Raw genomic sequence first — 17,032 nt, forward strand, 5'->3', positions numbered from 1 at the left:
TACCATTATTCCTACCAAAGTGGACCACCTCGCACTTGCCAACATTAAATTCCATTTGCCATTTCCTGGCCCATTCGCCCAGCCTATCTAGATCCTTCTGCAGACTCTCCACATCCTCCGCACAATTTGCCGTTCCACCAATCTTGGTGTCATCAGCAAATTTCGACACCATACACTCGGTTCCCTCCTCCAGATCATCTATATAAATGGTAAATAGCTGAGGCCCCAGCACCGACCCCTGGGGCACTCCACTAGTCACCAAATGCCAATCCGAGTAGCACCCATTGACCCCCACTCTCTGCCTCCTATTTGACAGCCAATCCCCTATCCACGCTAACACCCTACCCCCAACTCCATGCCCCCTGACCTTATGTAATAACCTCTTGTGGGGCACCTTGTCAAACGCCTTTTGAAAATCAAGAAACAACTCTCGAACATTCAAGAGCAGCCCAAGTACGACCCATCGCGTGTATGCCCCTTGTTGGACAATTTTTTGCACTAGAAGACCAAGAAGTTTTGGGTGGCCAAAGAGCATCTTTCACTCAGTTGGTGATCCTCCAGCAGCAGTTGATGTTTGTCTCGGAGTGGGTCGCTGGCAACAACCGAAAGTACAGTGTCCTGCATCATGGAGCTGCTTAGGGTGAATCTTGACAAATATCATAGCGTCTTCTTCCAGACATTCTTTGCAAAGGCACATTCCATAAAGATGTGAACAACTGTCCCTTCCAAGAAGTCAATCTTTATAAAACATTGGTTCAGTTCTGGAGTGTTATGTTCAATTCTGGACACCACACTTTAGGCTGGACATGAAGGGTTTGGAGATTTACAGAGCGATTTACTAGAAAAACTAGAGTTGCTCTCCATAGAGCCAGAGCTGACTCAATGGGTCACTTGGCCTCCTTTTGTGTGTACTTATCTATAACCCTACAATAGAACAACCTGCTTTGGGAGAATCCACAAACTGTACCATTGCTCCCAATTTTAACTGAAGGCAGAAACTGAGGATGTGGGAGCTGAATGGACTGTGAACACAAGAGATTTTAACTACAAGCCTTCATTTCCATGGTCCAGCTGACACCCATCCAATGTTAAAAGTGCCACATTCACAGAGCTACCCCAAGAAAACTGGAAGTGGGGGAGAGATGGCCATGATTTGGAATTGAGATAGTCTATAATTGAAAGTTAATGGAAGCCTGGGAAAGAGGAGGCATTAGATGTTCTTGTGGGACCTGCATCAGTCAGAGATCTTCTGCCTCACAAGAATCTTTTAAAATAAAAAAGTAAACTTCACTTATCTGCATCTCTGGTGGCCAGAATGCTGGTTACCTAGCTTGTGGCCTTCAGTGGCTTGAGCACCCAATGATGTGAGTTGGTCAAGTCTTTGTCATTGAAATTTGGCTACCCCCAGTCCGACAGGGTAAGTATTGAATTGTAAGCAGTGGAGACACCTTGGAAACTTGGTGCAGACTCCTTGTTATTTTAACTCCTGACATCTTAAACCCCCTCAATTTACCCCCACTCTACACACCGTTCCCACCAAGCTGGCTGAATTAACATTGAACCTGTTGTGTTGCACAAGCTACTTTGAACATTTCATATTGAACACATGGAACAGTCATCCTCACAGCTCAGCAGCCTACTCCTTTGCTCTTGTGACAGTAGACTTGAATTGCTGGGATACGGCAGATTAGCTGAGTCGAACAGAAGACAGCACTTGCAGCAAATAGCAGTAGGAAAATCTGAACTCAGTACATTGTTCATTTCTCCTGTTTTTTTACATCCGCTTATCTTTCTTGTCTTACTATTTTTCTCTCTCATCCCTCTTTGCATGGCTCTGTTTTACCTCCCCTTGTAAAATCTTTACTGCTGTTTTCTCCTATACGTCTATATAACATTTCAGAGTGTCTGTGCTGATGAGATGCAAATAGGGAGGGAGCAGATCACTAAATCTTCAATTTCTCTGGAACGAAGGAATCCACATTTTCTTCAAATAAATATTTTACCTTGACATATTTGGTTAGCACTGCTACCTCACAGTGCCAGGGACCTGGGTTTGATTCTGGGCTTGGGTCACTGTCTGTGCAGACTCTGCACGTTCTCCCCATGTCTGCATGGGTTTCCTCTGAGTGCTCCATTTTCTCCCACAAAGATGTGCCAGTTAAGTGAATTGGCCACACTAAATTCCCCTTCAGTGCACCCAAACAGACATCGAAGTATGGCGACTATGGGATTTTCACTGTGACTTCATTGCAGTATTGATGTAAGCCTACTTGTGACATTAATGAATAATCTTAAAACTTAAACCTTAAATTTAAAAGGAACTTTCATTTCACAGATCGTCAAGATGAGGGCAGTTCCTCATAGGAGATTAAACACAGGGAGCATGAGTTGATTTGGAGTGAGCAGGACTGGCACGCATTGCAATCTTTCAGACCATAGCAGCAATGAAATGGTGCCATTCAGAAAAATTAAAAATAAAGAAACATCAATTCTGACCCCTGTAGAACCCTATCCTTGCCCCACTTGGACAAAATTTGGACCAACCAGTGGAGCGGGCCCGACAGTAAGACAGCCAATTAGACAGTGAGATCACCTATTATCACACTGATACTCTTAGCCCCCTGTGGTGTGCAATTTAATGTTTTAAAAAATCTATTAATCAACACACCATGTATTAAAGATAATCAGCTAGATTGGTTATCCTTTAAATGCAATTGGCTACCACCTTCCTTTTTCCCCCAAAATAATCACATATCAATTTCCTCAAATGTAATTATTATGGAAAACGTTGCCCAAAAATTAGATAATGGAAGAAGGTGGTTCATCAACTGCACTGTATTAGTATTAGGGTGGCTGTGAGTTTTGGTTAAAGTAGTTGCAGCATCAAACATGAAACTGCATTAATGTTCTGAGAGCAAATCATGAGGATGTTGAAAGGCACAATATCAATGCATTTTTTTTTATGTAACTGACATTTAATTTCTTGGTTTCTCTCTTCCACCCTTCTTAAATAATGAAGGGACACTGATTATTTTCCAATCCAATGGGGGGTATCCCTGCAGAGAATTCTACAAGATCAGAGTTAATGTTCCTGCAGATTCCTCACCTACTTATATTATGAAGCTTGGGTGAAAACCATCAGGTCCTGGAGATTTGTGCAATGCGCAATGGAAAGAACGGCATCAAATTTATCTGTGTAGTGCATGAAAAGGATTGTCCCATTTATTGAGAATAATCATCTTGAAAAAATAAGGTGTAAATTGGAAAGCTGATTTTTTATTGATTTTTTTTTTTCTGAAATATCATGATAGTGAGGGAATAGTGAAACTCAAATTCTTCAGTACCGAGACTCCCCTATTGATAGTGAGGATATGGCCCAACTTGTGAAAATTCCCTAATGGTAGTTATATATCACTGAAGCAGGATAACACAGTAACCTGAGGTAGACTTATAAACCAATTCCTAGATTCTTATTTTGGAGGAAGCAAGATTGTTATTGACAAATTGATTTTAAAAGTGGTTTTGAATTATAATGTTGGCATGAAAACTTTACAATATGATTTTTTGAATCAGTTGATCTGCTATCCAAAACAGCATGTTGGGGATTGGAACACAGAAAACAGGGACATGCCATTCAACTCCTCAGGCTTGTTCTGCCATTCATTCAATTAGATCATAACTAATCTGTACCTCAATTCTATTTACCTGCCTTAGCTCATCCTGGTCCAACAAAAATAATACTCTGGATTTAAATACCTAAGTTAGGATTGATTATTAGTGTTTGAATGCCAAGATGTATCATTTGTAAGATGTTTCATTTGAAATATCAATGTAGACCCATATTGAAATGGATGATTTATTGAAGAATTTATCATTGTAACTGAACCATGCTACAGCCACGATTGTAATATCAGGATAACCATCTCACTACATAATATAAATGAGAATGGCCTTTCCTGTAAAGAAATATATTTGATGTAGTATTTCTTTTTAGTGTTATGTATTCATTCAATTTTAAAATATGCCCTGGAACATGGTCCAGTAGAACAACCAACAAAGGAAATATTTGCAAGTTGATTTAACATGACAAAGATTTGGGCAAAGTTGCTGGAAAAATGCAAACTTTGAAAGTCAGGCCAATATCTCATCCTTCTCTTCCTTTACCATGCCCTGAGAGGATGTTGATGACCACGGACTTCCATTGCATTGGTCCATGATTATGCTCGGTTAAATAATGCAGGGATTACCATTGTTTTCAGCAGTATGGCTCAGCAGGGAACCCTCCTGCAATCAGTTGTATTTACAGGCTGAAATTCAACCTGTTTGGCCACATTATGAATGCACCTCCTCTGGTCACCAAGTCCTGAACTGGAACTTGAAAACAGTGGCAGGCATGCTATGCTGTACCACAAGTCTTCCTGTTCAATGGTTCATACAATAAGAAACTAATTCCTTAAAATACTTATCAAAAAGGCATAGTACAGGTGCCAGCCTCGCAATGCTAGATGTTCATTGGTTGTTCGGACAACGTGATCCTTGCTCAGTAAGGCTGGTCTTAAAGCGACAATCACCTCCACTTTTAACTCCTTTTTCCATCCTTACTTATCAGATTACTTTTATACAGGTGAATAAGAAATACTATCAAAATCTGAAAAATAATTAGATTTGTATTATAAATCAGGTTTTTGAGATCTTCTGGTTCTGGTAGAATAGCATAATTCAATAGCTTGAGATGCTTCCATAGGACTCCCCCACCATCGGGAACATCCTCTCTGCATCTGCCCTGTCTAGTCCTGTTTGAATTTTATAAGTCTCTATGAGAACCCCCCTCATTCATCTGAACTCCAGCAAAAACAATCCTAGCCTAATCAATCTCTATTCATATATTAATCCCACCATCCCCGGAATCAGCTTGGTAAACTTTGCTACACTCCCTCAAGAGCAAGAATGTCCTTCCTTGGAAGAGGAGACCAAAACTGCACACAATGCTCTCGGTGTGGCTTCACCAAGGCCCTGTATAATTGCAACAACACACACCTGTCCTGAACTTGAAACCACTCACGATGAAGGCCAACACACTATTTGCCTTCTTTATCACCTGCTGTACCTGCATGCTTACCTTTAGTGACTGGTGCACAAGGACACCCAGGTCCCACTGCACACTCTCCTCCCCCAATTTACAGCCATTCAGGGAGTAATCTGCCTTCTTGTCTTTGCTTCCAAAGTGAATGATCTCACATTTATCCAAATTATACTGCATCTGCCATTGATCTGCCCACTCACCCAACCTGTACAGATCTTTCTGAAGGATCTCTGCATCGTCATTACGGTTCACCCTCCCATCCAACTTGGTATCATCTGCAAACTTTGAGATGTTATGTTTTGTTTCCTCATCCAAATCATTAATATATATTGTGATTAGCTGGAGTCCCATCACTGATCCCTCTGGCACCCCACCAGTTACTGCCTGCTAATTTGAAAAAGATCTACAAATTCCTACTCTTTGTTTTCTCTCTGCCAACCAATTTTCTATCAATCTCAATACACTTCCCCTAATTCCAAGTGATTTAATCTTGCATGTGAGATTTTGGATTCCAAGGTCCTTCCTGACAGCTTTTTTAGGACAGACTCAAAAGTTTGGATGGCTTTTTCAGCTGGTGCATTTGATGCTGGGTGGTAAGATGCAGTACAAATGTGTTTAATACTGTTCAAACTGATGAAGTTTTGAAATTCAGTACTTATGAATGTGGCTCCATTGTCTGATGCAATGACTCCGGGTAATCCATGAGTTGAAAAGCATTGGAGCAGCCTTTCAGTGGTGGAATGCAATGTAGGTGACTTCACCTCAAAAATTTCCATCCATTTAGAGTGTGCACTGGCCACGAACAAAAACATTGTGCCCAGAAATGGCTAACCTAATCAATATGGACCCTTACCCATAGCTGGTCAGGTTATTCCCTAGGTGCAGGGGGCACAGCTGGCAACCTTTGTTTCAGTTGGTACTGTTGACAGTGCTTGACCAGCTTTTCGACATCAACTGGTGAGTATTTGCATCTTAGGTGGTAGGACGAATGCTGTATAATTCAGTTTGGAGCAGCTCTCTGCCTGATACAAGAATGACTCTTGCTCCCCAGAGTATGATGCCATTCTGATAACTCATTTCATTCTTGCTGGTAAAGAACGGTTTCATTTCCTGAGAAACTGACTCATTTACCCATCTTGTAAGTATCTTGTCGCTCATTTTGGACAGAAGGGGATCTCAATTGGTCTAGTTTCTGATCTGCTGTGTCTAAAAAAATTAATGCCAAGGCAGGCAATAAATTGGGGTAACCCCACTTCCTTGCAAGGGTAGGTGGCTAAGGATGTCCACATTCACTATCTGCATCCCAGGTCTGTGTTTGAAAATGTATTCATCGGTGGACGGAATTATTGTCCATCATTGAAGTGTCAGTGAGACAGCCTTGCTGTCTGTGCAGAGGCCCAAAAACAGTTTGTGGTCAGAAACAATGGGTAAGTGTCTACCATGTAATCTCGGGTAGAATTTCTTGATGTCAAAGATTATGGATAATCCTTCCTTCTCAATTTGTTCTGGCCACTGAATGGTTTCTTGACACTTACCTATCAGCTTTTCAGAGCTGTGGCCCATCTCATGGGATTACATTGTACCAGTGCCGTATCACAAGTCAGTACCAGTTGTTTAGATAGGTTGTAGCACACTACCAGCTTTGAGGAATGCAAAATTGCTTCACTCTGTTGAAAGCATCTCCCTCGTGAGCCTTCCAAGATGAACAATGGTGCTTCTTTAGCAAAACATGCAAGTGACCTGTACAATCTGTAGGTTGGGTAAAGACCGCCCATCCCCAAAAATGATTTGCATTCAATTACATTCGTGGGGAAAGGCACCTCCTTTGTCATCTTGATTTTTTTTCCTACAGATGTAATCCTTGCACTTCTACATTGAGCCCCAGGTAGGTCACCTCAGTGGTTTGAAAGGTACATTATCTTAGGTGGACTCCAAGTCTCCTGAAACCTCTTTAATATCTAAGTTTGCTAGATGCTCGGTCTCTGTAGATCCAGTTATAAGGACATCATTAAGGCATACTACAACTCCTGGTAGAGCCTGTAGCAGACTCTGAATTTTCCTTTGACATATTGCACATGTTGAAGACACATCAAAAGGCAAGTGAATGTACTGGAATAGGTCTTTGTGTGTGTTCATTGTGACATACCCCCAGAAAGTAATATCTAATTCAAGTGAGTCATATCTAGATTTGTACATGTACATGTGAGTCATATCTAGATTTGTCTAAGATTGATCTCCTGCCAGCTTTGCACATAGGTCTTCAATTCTCAGAATTTGGATATTTGTCTAGCTTGGCAGCCTGATTAACTGTAAGTTTATAATTGCTGCAAATATGGATTGTCTTGTCTGTTTTCAATACGTAGATAATATGGAGCCTATTCCAAAAACTGAAACAACTGGATGCCTCATGCTTCCAACCTGTTTAACTGGGCATTCATGTTTTCTCATAATGTATATGTGTTGGTCTTACCTTAAAGAATTGGGGATTTGCCTCTGGATCAATGTTATTCTTAGCTTGCAAACTTTTGATGTAGCCAAATTCATCACGGAAGACCTTGTTGTAGTTTCTTAACAATTTGGACAGATTCCCTCCCTGCACTTGAAAAATCTTGGACCAATTCAACTTAATTTATTTTAAGTCAGTCACAGCCCAGATGCTTGGTCCTTCAACTATCACTATTATTGCCAAGAGTGGGCAGACTTCTGCCAGGTACGATTGTAGTGCTTTTTATTTTTATTGCTCCTCCTGTGTACATTTTCAACTTGGCAGGAGTGCTCTCCAAGTTCAATGTTTTGGTTCCTTCTCACAGGTACTGAAATGTGTGCTCACCCATCACAGTGATTGATGCCGTGTACCCACTTCCATACTTAGAGACTTCCCATTCACACAGTATTACACTAATAGGATCTGGCTTGATTGCTTTAAGATTAAAATGAAAGTAAACATCAGAATCAAAGATGTCAGGCTCTTTTACATTGTGTACTTACAACGTCTTGGCTGATCAGTTACACAGCAGTGTTGACCTAGCTCTGCACTGTTATATCAAATGTCCTCTTTTGCAATAATAATGTTACTCAGTCTCCTTAAACCTATGTGATTCATGGGCACGGTAACATTTCTCCTACAGAATCATTGCTTCCACTTTTTTGTTCTATGGTTGATTGGTATAGTTGCCTCACTCTGGCTGCTTTGGTTGTTTTGCTGACATGGCTTGCTGTAGGTTCCTGTCCTGACAGATACACAGCACCATTTTGAGTCATCTGCAGCTCTAATGAATCTTTTTCAATGTTTTTCATGTCGAGTACTATCTCCATTGCCCATTTAAAATCTCTACCAACTTCCGATAACAATCCGTGCTGTATGGCATTGTTGCTCATGCCACAAATTAACCTATCTCATGGCATTTCATTTTTGGTCACTCCAAAATCACAATGCTCTGATAATTTCTTTAGTTTCGCAAGTCACGAACATTCACCTGGGGCTTTCACCCTCGAATTAGATTTGAATCTCTGGGTTATGACTGATGATTTGGTTTGAAAATGACCCTTCATGAAATCCACAAGCTTACAAAATAATTTGGTCGTGGCCACATTTGGGTCTATGAGACTGAGAATAAGACTGTAGGTCTGACTTCCACAGATACACATGAGCACTTTGCCTCCTCCCCTATTTCATTTATCTGGAAACAAAACTTGAAGTGCTCAATGTATTGACTATATGGAGGAGCCAAGTGAGTTAATTCACTGAAGAGATGCATTCTGGTGTGTATTTGTTTTTCTTTTAGTCTTCAATCAAAACATGATATTCACAGGTATAGGGCTAGAGGCAGGGCCAGGCTCGTTTATCATCATCACCGGATGTGAAGATGGAGTCATGAAAGCTTCTTAAGTTGAATACCAACTTCATTTACACAGTTACTTCATTAGCTAGTGCACAGTGCACTCTTTGTAATTAAGAAAACTCCTCCTCTTGGAGATTCCCCATGCTTGGTGTTGATTGGTTGTTTAGACCATGTGATCCTTGCTCACTAAAACTGGTTTCAAGCGACATTCACCAAAACATGATTTAAACCAGTACCAAAGAAAACTCAGGTTGAGCCATGCTGTTGTGACAGACATTTGTCCCATGGTGTAGCCACAACATGTCTCCATGGCTGTGAAGATAACTGTCAAACTGAACTTTGATGCTTCAGATTCTTTCCAATAGCTCAGCTGGAAACCTGGCTGGTTTATCCCAGTCAGCAGTATTCAGGAAATGACTAATCCCCCGTTTGCTCATAGGACAAAGAACAAAGATAATTACAGCGCAGGAACAGGCCCTTCAAGTCTGCACTGACTATGTTATCCGATTGAACTAAAACCCCTACCCTTCCAGGGACCATATCCCTCTATTCCCATCCTATCCATGTATGTCCAGATGCCCCTTAAAAGTCATATGGGGGAATACCTTTGTTTCGTCATGGATCTTGAGTCTCAAACTCAAATTACAGACTTCCTTCAGGGCGCAGGGCATCATTGAATGCATTCTTTTGTATGTAAAGACCCCAACATCTTTGTGAACCACAAGTCATTTCACTCCATCAACGTGCAAGCAGTTTGTAACCACAATAAGGTGTTAATTGGAGTGTATTCAATATTCTTGGACAGTTACCACAAACTTCTTCATATTAAGGAATTCATAACTATTTAATCCAGTCATGGAGATCTGAGAATGGCTTCTAGGGGACAAGGGCTGCCCCCTAAGGAAAACAGCTAATGATCCCTTTTAGGCACTCGCAATCCTTGGCAGAAACCATAATAGCAGCCATGTCATCAGCAAGAGCGTCATTGAGCAGGCCATTGGCATTTTAAAAATGAAAATCTGATGTCTCAATCATTCAGGGTGAGCTATCCAAAATGCCCCAGCAGGCGTTTCATGAATAGGTAACAGTGAGGCCATGGATAGAGCCCCAGCCTCTGAGGATGAAGAATAGGCAAAGAGGATTCAGGAGGAGGATTCAGCTTTGTACATTCAGATCTTCCCATTAAGATCATTAACCATCCCTTAAAGTCACACTTAGATGAAAACTGAAAGGTACAAGGACCATCTTAGTGGCTGAGCCTTTGACCCCTGATCTCTTATGTGATGCAACAGAAAAGGCAGAAGCTCTCATATGCCTCATTAATCAGGCCATTCATTGTTCCTGGTGAAACTATGTTGAGATGCAACTTAGCATGTCACCTTCAATTGTATACTGGTAAGAAGCTAACTCACATTTTTATCATCCCCTTTGTGTTCACTATTGTACACATACACATAGAGTCATGTAGAAGTGATTAGACATGTATTGGACAGGGTTCAAATGTAATATATACATAATGTGAATACAGCAATCACAGTGAACCCATTAGTGCCCTAAACAAGGTAGCACCTTGCACATTCCCAAGGAATGCTCCCTCCAGCCACATTGCCTCAGAGGAGGTGAAGGCAAGCTGCTCACTTATCTGCCCTAAGGGCAATGAGGAAGCACGATGGCCTGCCTTATTGTGCAGGCACCCAGCAGATACCTCCCTCTGACTGTAGCTTTTGCATCTTTGCATGGGCAATCATGGTCACTGGCACATGTGAAGCAGCCAAGAATTGTGGCAGGAGGCCTGGGAATATGGCAGAAGATGAGGATGCTGAGGAGCTCTCAGGAGATTCCTTTCCCTCAGTGACCTCCACAGCCCTTGGTTAACTTTCAGGTGGGCTTGATGGTGATGGCTGCTCATAAGCAGCAGTGGTCCACTCCAGCAATTCCTTGGGCCAACAGTGCAACTGTCCTGTTAAGGTATACAGTTCTTAAGGTACACAGCAAACCATCTGGTTCACTCATGTCCTTTAGAGAAGAAAATGTGGCGTCTTTACCTGGTCTGGCCTACATGTAACAACGTGGAGATGCTGGCATTGGTCCTGGGTAAGCACAGTAAGAAGTCTCACAACTCTTGTGGGATTTTTTTACTACATGTAATTCCAGAGGGTGATTCTCAACTGCCCTCTGAAATAGCCTAGCAAGCCACTCAGTTGTGTTTCAAGAAAGCAGATCATCATCACCTTTTCAGGGAAATCCTGGGATGGGTAATAAATGCTGGCCAGCCAGCGATGCCCATATCCCATGAATGAATAAAAAAAAGTATTCCCTGGATGACAGTACTCGTATTCTGAGGGTACTTCTCCAGGATACTGAGGTAGCCTTATATCCTTTCTTGAGTGAGATGTATCTACTTTTAATATTGTTGCATGTGTCCCTCCACAAGATTGGGCAATTTCCCATGGATAATGCTCACGCAGCTGTGGTTCCAAGTCAATGTGGAGTTCATGATCATAATAGACTTTTCAATTTACAGTCTAAGAGCTCCTCAGTGCCTCAAGGAATTCCACCAGATGTTCACACATCTGCTCCTGATTGGATAAATATTGTGCCTCAAAAGCTAATTCCTGAGCTCAGTGTTCCTGCCCACTGGAGTATCATTGAGACATTCCTCCCTCCTCTGAGAGGGACTGTACACAGAAATCTCTGATTCAGACACCTCCTGCTGTACTCTTGTGCAGTGACTTTTACCCTGTTCCACAGATCTAAACACTCAGTGAACAGTGCTCACTACATTCATCTGATGAGCCTGTGACTGAGTTAATGGTATGTGAGCTAGTATGATGTGATACGTTGTCCTCAAATATCTGCTCCTCCTCTTGTTGCCCGATGAATGAAACAGATCCGCTGCTTGTGTGGGGGGGGTGGGGGGGGGGGTGGTGCACGGATGCAAAATAAGATATTTAGGTATAGCCCTTCTCATTATGAAAGCACATTCTGATGCACACTAATGCCTTAGCCATGTCTCCATTGCCCTTGTGACACAATGCTATCATTGCACTCCTTCTCATGCCAACATCCCATTTTGCTCAGTGGACTGACAACATGACATCCACCGTTACCACTTTGTCCCAAGGCATTCTCAACATTTCCTTTATCCGCTGCTATTGAAGATTCACCATCACCAACAGCCAGCAGCTCCAGCACTTGTTGGAAGTTGTGCATAGTTCTGTAAATCTCATTAAGAAGTCTGTGTTTTGGATATTTTAATGGTAGTGTTTATTAACTGTTTGTAACTATGTGCACATACACAATATAAGTCTAAACTTGGTGCTGACTCCATCCTTGTCCTTCTGTCCAGTATAAGATTGCCCCCTAGACTTGGGTTCATATATTCCTTTACATCATACTGTGGGTGGTAATGTAATGTACCCGGTCCCATATTAACCCTTTCTGTGTCAGATGAAAGAAGATTGTATATGACATGTCTCGTACCTTATACAACAGCACTCTGGTGATTTCCAGGGCCATTTGCTCCTTGGGATATATAGGTCTCAGGTAGGCTCTCTTACCAAAGTCCAAGTTATCTCTCTGACCTTCTTTACCCTTTGCTTCTGCAACCACAACATGATTTTATGTCACCCTCATAAATAGAGTGTGTAGAAATACAGCTCTTTAATTCATTTGTGTATCATATTATTGGTTCACATCTGTTTGCATGAAACCCTTTGATTTGCTGACATAATCCTCTGCTTCAGCATTGAGGATTATACGTGCTATGTCTCATACCTTATCTGCAGCATGCAAACGTGACCTGTCGCTTGGGCCTCTGTGTCTACGATCTAGGTTACTCACCTTGCCAAAACACAAAAGATCACTCAACCTTTTGCTGCACTGAATCCACAACCTTCTGTGGTTACTAATGGCCCTCACTGCCACCCCAGTCTGCACCGGTGCCTTCTTGTTCCTGGCAGGCAGTTTTTAGCTGGCTAAATGATGCCCCTTCACTTTGGGCTTCCTCTAACATGACTGGAAATGTAGGGAACTGGCCTTATCAATTCAGATGTGTCCGATCTGTGCAAAATTCTATTAATTAATCAGTTAATTAATGAAAATGTAAGGTGAGAAGGCTATGAGCAGCTCAAACTGCATTGCTTTATTCACTTGTATGGGCTTTCCTGCACTGGCAACATCACTATACATCACAACATTTCTTCCAAGTTTTCAGATGTGTTCCTTTCACCAAGAATGACAAATTCAGGGGGGTGCTTCATGTAAGCATCCAAGATACCCAATCTGCACTGGGTCCACCTCCAAACCTTCTTCACTTCTAGTTACGCCCACAACAATTGATATTTCAGCCAGCACTCCCACGACTCAGGAACAAGCCTACAGCCAGGATTGCTGAACTGGGCAATCTCCGACTCTGCACACTTGACCTGGAGATGTAAATCTGAGCCTTAACGTTTCAGGACTGCTTCCATGCAATAAAACAAATTCTGGAAAATCACAGCAGGTCTATCTGCAAATAGAAGAAAAACCTTAGGCACAGATTAGGTGGAATGGCCATGCTAAATTGCCCCTTACTGTAACAAGGTGTGTAGGGTTAGGTGAATTAGTCATGGTAAACGTGTAGGGTTACAGGATGGGGTGGAGGAGAGGGCCGGGCAGAGTTGGAGAATTCTTTCAGAGACTTGATAGGCCAAATGGTCTCTTTCTGCACAGCAGGGATTTTATGTTTCTATTTGTTATCATACAGAGTTTCGCTAAATGAAGTGTTAACTGATCTATTTTCAGATGCTGACAGTTCTGTAAGCATCTCCTCTGTCTGATTACGATTTCCAGCTTTATCTTCTTCCAATATTTTATGTGACGTGGTATGTGACAAATGGTCATTGTCCATCCCCAGAGAGTCCTCTCCACACCGCTTTTGTGTCCTGTTCACTGAGAAAGCCTATAAGTGAATGTATCAAAGAATTGCAGAAATGTAATAGAAAAGTTTCACAATCCTTAAATGTTACTCATAATAATTCAATGCGTGGTTCAAGGCATGTCAGCTTTTGCTCAAGTTGTATTCTTTGAGGTACCCTACTCAGCATTGCTGCTCAAAAGTCATAGCTTTTCGGTGCATTGAACTTAACCAGGATCATGCTTGATCTCTCTTCTGGATCCTACAAGACCAGCTGGTAAGGGATGAGGTATATTATCACTTTGTGGAGTCAGAAAGGCCATCTCTATATTCGCGAGTTACAAAGGAGCACTCTGATCCAATTTAGTGTCTAATGTCTGTCATGAATTTTGCATTTCAGTTGATTGCAAAGGACCACATTATGGAAAGAGTTGAGGAACTGTAACCGTGTGAGATGAGGTGGTTGGAGTGATTGGCATCATCACAGACATTAGTTTACCTATCATGATTTCATCTAATAGTATGCCGTGTTCCAATGGGAACCAAGGTACTGCCGGGTGAACAGACCATATATTTGTTAAAATTGCAAGTAGTATTTTATGTCATTCGACTATTCGGGGGGAAAATATCTATTTGTGAAAATGTATATATTGGTTAATAGAGATTAAATTCATCGGTTTCCATTTTATAAACATTCCTATGTTCGCTCGCAATATTGTGTGAAATAACACTTTCAGATTTTTCAGTACTTGCACTGCACATTTCAACAATTAATGAAGTATATCGAGTGTAGCAGGTATATTTTACAAGCTGCTGTGAGAATTTAAAGATAGCGCAGCAGAGAAAAAAAAACAATTTCTGAGCAACATGCAGCATAATTGGTATGCATTAAATATCTTGTATTACTTATGGTTGCTGCATTTAATTATTGAACTCCAGATGCCAGAACGCTCAGCTGAATTTTTCATTTTTAGCAACTGCTGGGGAACAGGTTAAATGAGTTGTCCTTTATATCCGATATACAAATTACTAATTAGGTTTTGGAAAATTAGATATGATAAACTACTCTGAAGATCAATAGGATGCAAAAAACACAAATAAAGAATATTGGAATCTTGAACGTCACATTGTCATTTTCCAAGCATCTGCTTGAGTATTGCACCGGTATAATTTCAAAATCATTCACCAGGGCATCTGAGCCAGTTTGTGCAAAACATTGATCATTGCAAAAAATAATTTCGGGGGCTAAGCTGAGAGCTGCTGAACACAGGTACAGGCATTGTGATGAGCAATTAACCCACATCAACTGATTGCCATTCAGGAGAAAGGCCAACTTTGCCCTGCCAGCTCATCTCCATGATCTTGGGCATCCAGCTGGCACAACACTGCGCTGCTCATTGGCTGGACGCATTGCCAAGATTGTGAGTGATTAGCACCACTAGCATAAAATAGAGAAAATGCTGAAAATACTCAGCAAGTCAAGCAGTATTTGTGGAGCAAGTAATAAAATTAATGTTACATTGAATCATAGAATCCCTGCAGTGCAGAAGTAGGCCCTGCAGCCCATTAAAGCTGCACCGATTCTCCGACAGAACATCTTCACCCAGTATTCATCCTATTAATCCCCGAACATTTTGGAACACTAAGGAGCAAGTTAGCATGGCTGATCCACCTAACCAGGTCAATATCCTTTCCTCAGAACTCAGTATTTTGCAGTCAGTATTTACTGTAGCATTTTACCTTTGCATTTGTTGCACTTAAAGCTTGCCAGCACCTCTTTGGAGCAAGTGCTGAGAGTCATGGTTGAAGAGAACTTAACCTGGGGAAAAAGGGGAGAGAGCAGATTCCCAGGAATCCTGGTGCTGCGGTTCGAGGTCTTAGTCGAGGAAGTAGATAAGTTGGCAAAACATTCAGGATTTTGAGTCGCCCGCAGGGGCAAGAACAGGAGCAGAAGCATTTTGAAAATAACTCTCCTCTCTGAAATGTCCGAATTTGAAAGCGAGAGCAGGTGGAGGAAGTCGGGAATATGCTCACCTTGAATTAACAGTTGGTTAAGTTCCTTAAAGAGCTCACTGGAGGAGGCAGGAAGGCTATTTTTAACATCTAAATTGCTCAGTGTGAAGTGTCTATTGCACCTTAGTGTACAGCTGTCTGGCTCAATGTGGACAGACATTAAGAGCTTTTTTATGCTAAAAATTTAAGGACCTGAAGGATTTTGCTCTGTATGATACACGTGATCTTTCATTTGGCTGTTTAGGTCACTGTCGTGCATGATGAGGCATCTGCCTTTCAAACTGCTTCCTCCTCTCTTCTGCCAGGTAGCAGCAGAACCCAACTTGCTGCTGTCTGCAGTTGCTGCTCCTGCTCTGCAGGTATTGCCTCTTGGTAATGTTTGGTGCTGCCAATTGACTGTAGAGTCCACCTCTGACCCAACTAGGGTGTTTACATTTGAAGATAGCATTTCTAGGGACACAGGTGAGGAACGTGGTGAGGATCCATAAATTTGCTGACCTCAAATTGAAAATCAAGCCCCCTCTGTAAGGAAGATGGAGGCCCTCTAGAAAAATAGTCAAAGGGCAGTGGAAGCAGAGAATGATGGAGGGGTCAAGCACCAAGCACCATCTGGGTGCACCAGAAGTTCAACAACCTCATATGAGTGAGTGAACACATCTTCAAACCAGATCAATTACTACAGCGCTAACCTCAGTTACTGCTCAGATTAGCAAATCTCTGTCAATCACTACCAACACGCTCCATCAATCAAGATTCATGCCTCAATTTGTATGTTTCACTTCATCCTCCTATACTTAACACTAATACTAGCCTCATTTCAGCATAACACACATGCGTGCATGTACACACACACACACACACACACACACACACACACACACACACACACACACACACACACACACACACACACGCATGCATACATGCACTGCCAGCTTTACAACCATGGCAGCCACATTGTCCAAATACACTGGCATGCATTCACAACCTGAGGCAGCTTGTGCTAACCAGAGAGGATGGACAAAACTGCATGTCCCAATCCTCTTGAAAACAAAAATGGTGCTGGCCATTACGCAGATGCCCATTACTGATCCTGTGGCTTTCATCAGATTTACAACTTAAAGAGGATGTAACCACATACTTTTGACTTTTCCCTGCCTCCCTCCAACTCAACCTTACCCTGCTGTCTTTACCCTT

At 41.8% G+C, this 17,032-nt stretch overlaps 1 protein-coding gene across 3 annotated transcripts in view; it reads left to right on the plus strand.

The window, feature by feature from the left end:
• The window catches only part of tafa1b (TAFA chemokine like family member 1b), a 526,417-nt gene that overhangs the window by 469,839 nt on the left and 39,546 nt on the right, over positions 1-17,032 (plus strand). Inside the window, exon 5 of one of the 3 annotated variants that reach the window (XM_080186316.1) lies at positions 14,223-14,307. The exons of the other annotated variants lie outside the window; for them this stretch is intronic. Coding sequence (XP_080042442.1) covers positions 14,223-14,267 — 45 coding nt within the window. The 3' untranslated portion in view covers positions 14,268-14,307. Of the gene's footprint in view, positions 1-14,222; positions 14,308-17,032 lie in introns of those variants that run through there. 3 annotated transcript variants of the gene reach the window in all.

The sequence above is a fragment of the Carcharhinus amblyrhynchos genome, chromosome 3, assembly GCF_965287045.1.
Source record: "Carcharhinus amblyrhynchos chromosome 3, sCarAmb.v2.hapA, whole genome shotgun sequence".
Classification (NCBI taxonomy): domain Eukaryota; kingdom Metazoa; phylum Chordata; class Chondrichthyes; order Carcharhiniformes; family Carcharhinidae; genus Carcharhinus; species Carcharhinus amblyrhynchos.